The 13,069-nt window shown below is 30.1% G+C and overlaps 2 protein-coding genes across 6 annotated transcripts in view; one reads left to right on the plus strand and one right to left on the minus strand.

The window, feature by feature from the left end:
* LOC108767709 (uncharacterized) overlaps positions 1–1,868 on the minus strand; it is a 3,723-nt gene extending 1,855 nt beyond the window's left edge. The window contains exons 1-3 of one of the 3 annotated variants that reach the window (XM_018517708.1): positions 1,661–1,868; positions 1,387–1,597; positions 423–581 (exon numbers count right to left, since the gene is read on the minus strand). In XM_018517708.1, coding sequence (XP_018373210.1) covers positions 423–569 — 147 coding nt within the window. In that variant the 5' untranslated portion in view covers positions 570–581; positions 1,387–1,597; positions 1,661–1,868. Of the gene's footprint in view, positions 1–422; positions 582–1,386 lie in introns of all 3 variants that reach the window. The other 2 variants (XM_018517709.1, XM_018517707.1) reach the window with 2 other exon arrangements.
* Crzr (corazonin receptor) overlaps positions 1–6,212 on the plus strand; it is a 21,968-nt gene extending 15,756 nt beyond the window's left edge. For all 3 annotated transcript variants that reach the window (XM_018517669.1, XM_018517666.1, XM_018517668.1), the window contains 4 exons: positions 3,593–3,776; positions 5,274–5,467; positions 5,561–5,682; positions 6,018–6,212. In XM_018517669.1, coding sequence (XP_018373171.1) covers positions 3,593–3,776; positions 5,274–5,467; positions 5,561–5,682; positions 6,018–6,141 — 624 coding nt within the window. In that variant the 3' untranslated portion in view covers positions 6,142–6,212. The remainder of the gene's footprint in view (positions 1–3,592; positions 3,777–5,273; positions 5,468–5,560; positions 5,683–6,017) is intronic.
* The last annotated feature ends 6,857 nt before the right edge of the window (positions 6,213–13,069 follow it).

The following is a 13,069-nucleotide window of genomic DNA, read 5'->3' on the forward strand; positions in this document are numbered from 1 at the left end:
AGAATTTTTTAATACCGTATTTTTTCATGTTGGTAAAAATAAGAAAATGTAATACTAAAAAGTTGATAAAAAATTCTAAAAAAATTCTCAGAACTTCGAGAAGAAAACAAATAATTTTTGTCTCTTGCAGTTTTTCTGTAAAGTTGATAGTATTTGAGTAAAAAATTATTCGACCAATATTTTGCAATTTTTAGTAATTAATATTTTGTTAACTATTGCGAAAATTGCAAAATGGTAGAGGACTTTTCAACTCAGTTTAGTCCACTCTATCTACACAAAAGTGATCGGCAAAAAAGGTCGGGACACCCTGTATATATATGGTATATAAAAAATTAAAACAAATTTTAAAGACATATCATATTATTTCATTCTATTTCACATTATTTCATTTCATAAAACCGTGAAATGTTATTAATATAAACCTGACGTCGTGCCACAGCAGCCGGAATTTTATAAACAGATGTAATATAGTGAAGAATTTCTCGTGTCGTAGATCCTTTGAGCTCGCGAAGATTCTTGATCGCAGAAATTATTAAACCAAGGATCTTCACGGTTAGATAATATGCCATGTTGATGAAATTCTGAATTAACAAAGTTGGGAAAAAAATAAATTTTCTCTCTTTATTAATTAAATAACCTTTAAATATAATTCAAAATCGATTTGTATCATATTCTAAGCTTTCATAAAATGATCGTATTGATATAAATTATTTTTAACTCAATCCCAGTAAACACAATTAATATTGCATGTACAGTGTTATACAATTTCCTACTCAACTGTATATCTCTAATTGTACACTATTAAACTTATAATATCAAATTATATTTAATTTTAATTATTTTTTAATCACTTCTATAGATCGTCACTGTTTCTACCCAATATATCGTTAATTCGATTACAACAATGGAATTAAACAATTTAATTCAAGAAAATGTATTTATGATTCAAATTTTATTTATGTTTCACTAAATGCATACATTAACATGGACAATATTTACTTTGAAACTAATCATAGAAATAGATTGATTTATATTTTGCAAAAATATAAAAGTTAAAAATAACAAAATGTTATTTAACTCAAGAGATTGGATTATTGTTGCTCCTTTGATATCTAACAACGTATCTATCTATATAATAATATTATAATTTCCTACTCAAAGATAACATATAACATATTATATTATATTATATTTCTATTATTGAAAATTATATTGATATATGTTACTGTTAATTGATGTTTACCGAGGGATATCGTCATTATCAATGTCTCTTGCTTACACGGGGAGATGTGTCTCCAGAAAAAAATAAACATGATAAGCAGCAAAGACACGTATTTCATATGCATTAGCATATCTGTAAAATAAGTATGACGATAGATGCTGTACTAGACACGAGGAAGACGTTGCAATTCGATCGAGCGTTATCCCGTCCGCGAGATGAGACCAATTCTAGATAGATTTAATGAGGTGTCAAGTGCATCGGCTGAAAGGCGAATGTAAAGTCTTTGAGATTGGCCTGATGTGTCTTCTTGTCGAGGTCACGCGACGAGTTAGGGTCGGAAAGGACGAAGATCGTGAGCCCAGTCAAGGAACAATGCTGTCGTGGCGACGAAAGAAAGAGACACGGTCCGTGTGGTGAAGATTAATGACAGACGTATACCTATCTCTTGACAAGCCGAGAGACAAACGGCCCGTTTAATTAATGTGCCTCTCCTGTTCCACGAAATTCTTTTTACGGCAACATTCACGGTAACCTTTGTACCATCTCTCGCTTCAGTATTCCGGCTTTATCGAAGAAACACGGCGAATTTGCAAGTCAGCTGATCTACCAAACGCGGTAGCGTCAAAACGTTCAACGTTGATGAATAAACGTTTACAAATGAATGTCTAAAGTGATGTTAGCTCCATGGTGTTTAACAGAGAATAACCATGAAAAATGAAGCTGAAATTAGTAAATGATGTTGAATCATGGTGAATGATGTTGAATGATATTAGCTCTATTCCTTATTCCTATGGCATACAGCATTTTCGACATAGCGGGTTTGCACCAATCCTCGGTTGAATTAATGATGTTATATGCTTTACTATTGGTAGTATATAGTACATATAACGTCAACCAATGGAGTATTAATCCAACCTAGGTTGATGCAAACCAGCTACAGTCGAAAACGCTATTAGTATATGTATAGACCAGGGTTGGTAAAAAAAATGTTTTAAACGTGTTTTAAACAGTTTAAAACATGCTTAATTGATGTTTTTAATAGGTTTTAAATATGTTTTTTTTTATAGTACTGTTCAAAGCATATTTGAAACATTAAAAACATATTCAAGAAGAAACATAATATGTTTTATTTTAAAAAAAAAACATTAGTCTTTACCAACCCTGGTATAGACATTATAATGAATAGATGAGCCGATATTCCTAATCAATTTTTATTAAAGCAAAGGCCGATATTTATTATAGTCCATTCTTATTCAAGATTATCTTAAGTAATGTCTTGAAATGCTAATACGACCCTTTGGCCTGTATTCATAGTCGAATATTTAAGACTGCCTTAAATACAGTTTTAAAATGTCATGAACCAATCAGATAGTTATTGTATTAGCGTCTTAAGGTATACTTAAGACGGTCTTAAAATAAAAACAGACTATGAATACTGCCCATGGAGGCGCAATTCCTTATAGAAATTTAAATAGCTAAAGGACTGTTAATAGTACTGTTTTAATAATACTTTTAATATTCAAAATAAGTGATTAATCAACCAGCACTATTCTGTACGTAAAAGTATCAAGAAATTAATAGTTTACGAGATATTTTATATTACATGTCGTAATTTACCAGAATAAAATATAAAAAATACTCTATAAATTGTTAATTTTTCAATATCTCTACTTTAGTACTTTTATGTATATGTATATACAAAATAATTTAAAAATTATATTATATATTATAAAAAATATATATAATTCTATTTAAAATGTTATATAGTTCTATTTATAAATGGAATTTTATATTTTTCCAAGCAGCCCACGTTTATTTTAATCTTCCGTTTAAATCAAAATTAAAAATATGGGTTAACATCTTATAAATATTTTCGTAATACATCTTATGTGTATTAACTAAGGATGTTAAAAAGAGGCTGATTTTTACCCATAAAGATGTAAGTAAAAGAAATAGTATTTTTTGTAGATTTTGAATATAAAAAATTATTTAAAAATTCGGCATTTGAAAACACCTTGAAAAGTAAGCAAGAATATTGAAATTTAAATATATCTGTTCATGTTCAATTTTCAAGGTGTTATTAATCCCGAACTTTTTATTAAAATTATTATAAAAGAAGGTCGACATCTATTAAAAAAACACTATTCCTTTTCCTAAAAATCGACTTTTTTTAACATTCTCTTTTATTTATGTTTTATCTTTACACACGCAAATCTTTGAATTTTTGGACTTTTCGCAAATTCTGTATTTTCTTTCTTGAATCTGCAAGTAGAACCTAATTAACCTAATCAATGTACATGCTATTATTATTTTATTTACATATTTCGTTAATATTGATGTCTGCATATTTGAATACCGATTTTTTTTCAGATCGCGATATTTCATGTTGTGCAAGGACCATTTGTCGAAGAATTTATGCAATGTGTGACTCACGGCTTTTACACCGAGCGTTGGCAGGAACAACTCTACGCAAGTTTCAGCCTATTCTTCATGTTCCTTCTGCCATTAGCAATTTTAATTACTACTTACGTATCCACTGTGCTCACTATTTCCCGTAAGTATAATTTTTGCATTAGATATACAAAATCATAATTGCGATAAAACGTACAATGTGTGTGAAATATAATTCATTATTCTTATATATATATATATATACTGTAATTTTACAATAAATTTTATTTAATCTAGCTTATACAGGGTGATATTAAATATTCGAAAAGATTTTAAAAAGTAATTTCTCATATAAATTCAGAACGAAAACTTGATATGTCCAAAACGACTTAGTTTCAAAGATATAAGGTATCAAAATTAAAGGAAAAATTTTCTAAAAAATTTCAAAAACCATTCGAATTATTTGATCAAATGTATCCGATATATCACGGATCATTCCAGCAACGTTGCAATGTTACAGGAAAGTTATAGTGTTACTGTAATATTATTGAAATACTCTGTGCTATATTATGTTTCAAAGATATAGAGGAAAGATGAAATAGACACCTAATATGAGATAGCAGCGTTTCTGTAAACTAATAACTATCTATTAGTTCCATCAAGAATTTATTGTTCTTGGATTGAAAACTATTTAGTGGAAAATTTATTATTAGATCATGCCTATAGAGTCGTTGTAAAAAAAGATTTCAGAATTTGGATGTCTTCAAGTTTCATTGAGATAAGCCTTTAAATCTTGTTTATTATTTAATAAGTAAATACTGTATTTGGCAATAAATTCTTCATGTAATGATAGAGCAAGATCGTATTAATAGAAAAATACGGGATATGTTGAATTGTTTAATTACAGAAGTTAGATTTGATAATCGTAAAACTGTAAGGCATGGAAATAGTAATATAAAATATCCAAGGTATTTCTAATATAAAATAACCTATATTCCTGTAATCATAGTGAAAATCATTGCTAAGGAATGCGTTATTGTGCAATAATAAAAAGGACAACCGGAATGAATATCGAGTGCCTGTTTCTGGTTGGTTCCAACTGAAGACAAATCCTGGGTACAATGCATTGCATGTTCATTTTGCTCGCACGCTGGCTATGTTTATTCGTATTTTAGAAACATTAAATAAAGTTTTTTAATTGCAATACCGGTGTACCTTGGGTTTTATTATCGATTTCTTGAAGCATCTCATATTAGGAGCACAATTTGTTGTCTTTGCGATTTGCACACTTTTTACATTTCTTTAATATAAAAAAAATATATAATTTTAATTAAATTTTACATAACATTATCTTAAAGCTTATTAAATTCTCTTCGAAATGACCTATTATTTTTTTAAATTCTGCCCATATACTTCTAGCATTTACTCAAAACGTACTCGGTATCTCATAATAGGGGCCTTTCCTCTAAAGACCGGTATTCCTAGTCAATTCTTATATTCAAGATCGTCTTAAGTATTAAGATGCTACGAACTAATCAGAAGGCTGTATTAGCATCTTAAGATGTTACTTAAGACAATCTTGAAATAAAAATGGATTATGAACACACCGAAAATTCCTTTTTTAGGGTCATACAAAGAAATGAATTTTTTCCTTGAACAGGAAGTCGGAGAAATTTTAAAATGGATCAAACAAAGACCTACATAAACATCGACTTAAATAGGAGAAGACTGATGAACAGGGCAAAAACGAAATCACTGCGGATCAGCGTCGTCATCGTAGCGGCATTTCTAATTTGGTGGACACCGTATTATACGATGATGATAATTCTCTTGTTTATCAATCCGGATGACCACGTTAGTGTATTTTGATAGTAACAACAGAGAGATTAGATTAGGCTATATTGAAAAGTCTACATCGAATGCTAACAAACATTGAATGCCTTTCAGCTCAGCGCGGAGCTACAGAACGGAATATTTTTCTTCGGTATGAGCAACAGCTTGGTAAATCCTTTGATATATGGCGCGTTTCATCTTTGGCCGCAGAGACAACGGCAGGACTCTTATCATAGGTGAATAGAATTTACGAGACCGTTCGATGTGCCGTATCTCGCAAAATCTCTTGCGCGTTTTACTCCAATGCGCATGTAACTCGTAGCATGCGAGTTACGTAAACTACGAGAACGTACACGTGTCGTAGAGCGATGAGTTTTTTCGTTTTTTGTATGATCAAACTCCATACGAAAATTTATACGAAGAGACGTAACGTTATAATCGATAAAAAAATCTTACTATCTTGTTTCTAATTATTGATATTAGAGAAAAAAATCTTGATATCTTGTTTCTAATTATTGATATTAGAAAAAAATCTTGATATCTTGTTTCTAATTATTGATATTCTCACCAGTTACAGATCTGAAGCTTCGATGAATCAAAGAAACATGAAGAGACGCGACACGAAAATGCCACTTCTCTCTTATCAAGATAGTAATAATAAAGTGATTAATGCCACACAGCAGCATCAAATATAACTATTTTTTTATTAAATTAGATTATACATGTCTTACGTAAAAGCAACGAATATATATTGTAACAAGAAATAACAGCGTATAATATAAAAAGATGAAGTAGTACATAAAAAACAAAAGACAAGAAAAAGTATCACTTGTTCTGTCTTCTAAATTAAGTATCGTGTTTAGTTAAGAACTTTTACAAGTAATAAAGTTATTCTATTTATTTCTAAAAAGAGAACAATCTTATTAGGTATGGAATAAGTAGACTTTAAATGCTTTATTTCTATGTATTACAAAAAAAATAATAACTTATAAAAATTTATGTTGATTTTTTAAATTAAATATATTTACACATATCTCTTGATTTGGATCTAATTTAAACAAAATATTGTTATATTGTAATTAATGTGTATATGTATATATATATGTATATATATGTATATACATACTTCAGAATAGAAATTTAGCAATTTATTATATATTATCTAATAATTATGTTATATAAATAAAATTTTTTAAATGATATATAATAAAATTGCATTTTTACTAATTTCATGTAATGCGCAACACCTTGTTCATCGATAGCAATGTGCAAAAGTACAGATATTTCGTATTATAAAAAATATACATATTTATACAGCTTACTATTAGTATATTACTGTTAAAATATTGTAAGTCTATAGCACAAAACCATAAAAAAGAAAACCCAAATAATCAAACGTTCGTAGGCGTAAGAATGGAAATATTTGCTTGGTACAAATTTCCCTTTAGTTATCATTCATTAAAGTATCCCAGTCAGCATACAATATTTATAAAATATTTCCAAAATATTTATAAATATTTATAAAATTTATTTGAAATATTTTGTAAATATCTTTGTGATCTTAGATTGCACAAATTATAAACATTTATTATAAATATTATGACATATTTATTGCAAATGTTATAGTAAATGCTGTAAAAATACTTAATAAGACTTAAAAATACTTTATAATCCAAGTAAAAAATACTTATTAGAAATATTTATGTATATTTACCAAAAATATTACATAAAACATTTAGTCTATATTTTAATAATATTTCGAATAAAGCTTATATAAAATATGTATGAGATATCTACGTAACATTTCAAAAAATGAATATTAATAAATATTTATCATAAATATTTTGTGATGTCTGGGATACTATCGTATTATGCAGACAATAGTTACTTGTACAAACGAGTGGAAATACTATAGCATATTTATTGCTGTACAAGTCGCTACAATCTATTGAAAATCGTTTTCGTAAAATATTTTTAGCCAACATTTCCGTCAATTGAATGGAAATACACTGAGAAAAATATTTTGGTTGTACATACCAACAAGAAGTGTTATATTGTAAACAAAACAAACTCTGATCATATGAATCAGTTTTTTGATTATTGTAACTGAATTTCTAATTATTTTGACCAGAATATTTGATAACTCTAACTATATATTGTACCTGTCTGATTAAATTTACTAGAATTCCAATTAATGCAACAAGACTTTTTTTATAATGTAAACTAAATATTTTGAATCTAAAACATATTATGCAAACAACTTCTATGGCAATAAGTCTGCTACCGTATTTCTGCTCGTTTATGTAGGCAACTATATTGTCCGTATAATGCCTTTAGGTCACCTAACGAAATTATTATTGTGCCGATGACAGCAACGTGATGGCAACTGAAAGGAAATAATTATATCAAGCAACTTCCCAGATAATAAAATGTATCTTGATATAAGAAAGAAAATAGATGCTTAGTACAAGTTTCCCTTCAATTGTCATCATGTTATTCTCATCAGGATAATAATAATTTCTTTTAGAGCAACTTAAAAGTATTAATTAGAAGCATTCTTTTTTCCAAAACTGATTTATTTTTTGCTGTGGCTTGAATTTATTAAAGATATTATGTAAACAACATGTTATTTGCACAAATGTGAACAAAAATGCTGTAGCATATTTATTATCATAAAAGTTGTCACAATTTGTTGGCAATCGTTTTCTCGTAAAACATTTAATCCTTATTTCTATTAATTGAACGAAAATGAAGCGTCATTGCGCAACGAGTTAAATTTCTTAAATTTAAAGAACCACACAAAATAGAATAAAAGGCGCATCATTAAAAGATTCTTTAATTGTGTTCTAATGAAATAACTTTTTGATACGAGCTAAGCCCAGGTAGCACAAAAAGAATTCAGTCATGCGTCATCAATTTCAAGTTCATTTTCAGATGCAAAAAAAAATTTTTCAGAATTGTTCAAAAAAAGAATTCTTTTTATGTCTGAAAATGAATTCTAAATTAATGACATAATAACTAAATCCTTTTTGAACTCTCTGTGTTATCTGGAAGGTCTCCAAGATAAACGTGTAATATACTTTTTTTTAGTAAATTGAACTGAGATATTCTCTATTGTGTGTTTAATATTTTAATATAATAACAATAATAATAATAACTTTATTAAGTGCAACTGTTAATATTAACCATTGGACACCACCGTGGGTTATGGTAACTCAGTCCGTTCGAAAAAACGCGTGGCGTTTATGAACGATCAGAAATGTGGAGTGGAAACAAGGGGGGGAAAAAAAACTTTCGCATCCTTACTACAAATCCCCCGCCTGGCAACCTCAGCGTGCATGAACCAGTCGAGATAGAACGCCATGAACTTACTGTGTAGGTTACGCTAACCCAGTGTGGTTATTACGTTTTTTATTTCGAAATTAAATTGTAAATAAATATACGAACAAGATTGCGAATTCAAATTGAAGAATTCATGAAACACACAGACATTCCAGAAAATTAAGATCCGCGTGATATATTAGCTTGTAAACAAAATAGAAAAACAAAGAAGATGTTCATTCTGTCTTAAAGTAAAGGGGCTTTAGATAGGAAAACTTATTACATATGCTTGCAGTGCCAACAGCCAATGTGTAGGGAACATGTCGCAAAAATTTGTTTCGCCTGTTCCACGCAAATCAATGAATAATTTCATTTGTATATTTAGATGTCATATAATAAAGACTTTTGCACTAACTTTATCGTATTACTTGAAAATCACCCAAATTCAACATCATCGAATAAATATATTTTTTAGGATAATTCGTAATAATGTATTTTTTTTCTTAAAATACAACTTAATACGTTTCGATTTCTGTAAATTAAAACCTTGTATCATTTTTTTGGAAAATAACTAATTTATTTAAAAAACAATTTTTTTCTCCTTTTTTTCAAACAATTTTTTTTTCCTTTTTTTCAAAATATCTTGATTTTCGGAAGTTTTATGATATTCTTATCTATATATTCTTTTTCCTTACTGTTGTATCGATTAAAAAGAAAAAGTTAAATTGATGCATTAGATCCCGAGATAAAAGCAAAAAAAGATTCCAGGGTTACCGTAACCCATGTGTGGTGAAATCAGGTGGCGAAAATAGTGTGGTATTCAAGGGTTAAATATAAAATAAACAAATAGAAATACAGTAAGTTTTATTGATATTGAGTATATACACAACAATAGGCGGGGCAACAGGTAAGCAGCTGATTTGAGGCCGTACCTGATATCCGACTATCGAAATACGTATTTTATCAAATATAATAGACGATTAAAGATTTTATTCATAGACGATTACTTACTAACTTAATTTATACTTGCGACATATCTTTTTAATTCTATAAAATGCCTCGTTTATATTACATCAAAATGTAATGTAATGCTCACAAGGATGTCACAGACCTGGGAAACTGGAAAAACCAGGAAAAGTCAGGAAAATTGAAATTGGTCATGGAAACCGAGAAAAGTCAGGAGAAAATGTAAAAAAGTCTGGAATTTCGAAATTTGCTCACAATTCCCTGAAACTGCTCCTATTCCAAATAATTGTTATAATTTTTTAAATATTATGTATGTTATAATATTATAATATATGTTATAATATTTTTTTAATATATCTGACGTTTACATTCAAAACTTGTGCACTTTAAACACTTTTAATAATTAAAATTTATATTTTTTATTCAGTATTTTTATTTGATCCCTCTCCTTCGTCATAACTGCATTCTTTTTCCCAAAACTAATTTATTTTTTGCTGTGACTTGAATTTGCACCCACACTATGCTACTAAGCTTTTTTATGTTGTTTTTAATAATATAGACTAGCTTTCCTACAATCCGTGAGTTTAAATGTTAAAATTTACATATTTTATATTACACTCATGGAAAATTTTCTATTTTATCTAGAAAACCTGGAAAAATCAGAGAATTTTTAAATTCATTTTCTGTAGCAACCCTGGCTCAATATTTAAATTTGTTAATATTTCGTTACACTGAAGAGATGATCTAAATTGTGGTCAAAACGATTGTAATCGTCAATTATTGTTAATAATACATTTAAGTTTTACACATTACCATCCAGTATCGGTTTATATTTTTATCTTATAATTTATGTCTTTAACGTCCTATTATTCGATATATGTACTATATACCAGAACTAAAATCTCATGAGTGAAGTAAATTCACGAATACTTGCGACTCGCCATTGTTGGCAGTCTGGCGTGACCAATAGCCACACACACACTAAGGCGAGGGGGTAACCACTAGCTGAAATATTGTCCCGCAGATTACATGATTTCATATGATTTCATCTGATTAAAAATAATTTTTTTCACTTTTATTTTTATTATGAAGTAATTACATATGAAGTAATTTGATAAAATATACGATTTTAATTAATTTTAATATTATACAATAATTTCTCGTGGTTGGATATGTAATTATCGGATTATACGTAGAGATTTCATATGAATTTTATAATGATTTCGAGGACTCTGTCCCAAGATTACATTAAGCGGTTACCCCCTCGCACTAAGGCATGATCATATCAACTCAGAGGGCGAAAGCATGTTAACCCGTGTATAGACTTGTATCAGAACGTTGCGAACCGTTCGTGAACGCTGTTGCGAACATCGTCGCGAAAGCCGTCGCGAACGCTGTCGCGTCAATGGCTGCGTTCAGCAGAACACAACAGTTTTACAACCGTTTTATGATTCTCTGCTGAGATAGGACCGTTTCTCTAGAAGCATAATCCAATCAGCGCGAAGAAAATTTCCAACAGCTGCAAAATAAACGTTCTGCTAAATGCAGCCAATACTACATTTGTTATAATCGTCGCCGCGCTGCTGGGCGCTGCGAACTGTCACGAACATCATCGCGAACGTCGCTGCGTACGGTGTTCCATTTTTATTAGTTTGCGAAATTCGTCTAAATCCGAGACCGCATTTATAATCATTTGTATAATCATCTCTAACCGAGTAAAGTACACTATATAAATAAATTATACCACAATATACTGCGATGATTCGTTTGATAGTGAAAATTCGAGGAGGTAACTTACTAGCTGAAATATTTTGTCCCACAGATTACATGATTTCATATGATTTCATCTGATTATAAATAATTTGTTTTACTGCATATGAAGTCATTTGAAAAAAATATACGATTTTATTTAATATTATACAATGATTTCGCATGATTACATATGTAATTATCGAATTATACAGAGATTCCATATGAATTTTATAATGATTTCGAGGACTCTGTCCCAAGATTAAAATTGACTCTTTGTGGCCCTGGCAAAAGGGCCCGATGTTCGCGGCGACGTTCGAGATAGTCGAGACAATGTCCTCACTGGCGCCGCTGCACCGACTTGTTCGCGGCAGCGTTCGCGGCCACGTTCTTGATACAAGTCTGTACACGGCTAAACAGGAATGTTGCGGTCATTTCTTTGATGTGGCGGCGAAAAACCGACTCGCAGCCAATCGGCCCGATGTTACGCGGTGATATTCGCAGCAGCGTTCGAGACACCGTCCACACTGCATGGCTGCGGTCCACTTGACGCTTCAAAGCGTTTGAGCGACCAATCAGAACAAAGAATTTTACGAATTGACTAATCAAAGAACGCTTCGAAGCGTTTGTAGCGTCAAGTGGACTGTAGCTTATATGTTTTGTTCGCAACGACGTTCGCGATGGCGTTCTGTACGTGATTTTATGCGGTGATGTTCGAGACACTATTCATATTGCACTCCGTCTTTATCGCGACGGCGTTCTGCTACAAGCCTGTACGTAGTTTTATACATTGGAAATGAAAATCTGTAATATCTATCTCGATCAAGTTCGGCCGTCGCTCCAGCATCCCCTACACCGAGAAAAAAATTTATAAATTTTAAAGTAAATATTTCTAAGTATTTCTTTGAACAGTCTTAGCACAAAATTTGCGGTAAATAAATATCTAGATAAATAAAAAAAATTATAGTTAAATAAAATTAATAGTGCTTGTATCTAGTAAATATATATGTGTTTACATTTAATAAATATTCGGCCAGGACTATTCAAAAAAATATTTCTTAGAATAAATTTTTTTAATTTAGTAAATTTTGTTCTCAGTGTAATGTCTTAAGATGCTAATGCGATTTTCTTATAGGTTCATAATATCTTAAGATTGTATTTAATGAGACAATCTTAAATATAAGAATCGATTATGAATACCGACCATAGAAATAACAATTTCAACTTATCAGAAACCTTGCATTTCGGTGTATTCGATTTCTGATAGATTGAAATTGTTTCCTTATTCCTTATTTCTAATTGCTTATTCTTTTTAATGTGTCTGCACCTTGAGCCGTCTGTGTCAATCAAGCTTTGCTGTAATATAGTATAGCGGTACCACCTTAATAGCGCTTACAAAGCGTTAACAAAGCGCATGTAATCGCTTTTTAGTGTTTTGCATGAGCTTCTATGCTATTTGGGCAATTATAATACAAAAGATATGGGGCATTCTTTCTCAAATCAGCCACCCCCCTGCGCATTTTATTTTTAAAGATAAAATTTTTTTCGAAGCGTCAAAATTTCCGCCTAAACCTCAATTTTTTGATG

The sequence above is a fragment of the Trachymyrmex cornetzi genome, unplaced genomic scaffold, assembly GCF_001594075.2.
Source record: "Trachymyrmex cornetzi isolate Tcor2-1 unplaced genomic scaffold, Tcor1.1 scaffold719, whole genome shotgun sequence".
NCBI classification, from domain to species: domain Eukaryota; kingdom Metazoa; phylum Arthropoda; class Insecta; order Hymenoptera; family Formicidae; genus Trachymyrmex; species Trachymyrmex cornetzi.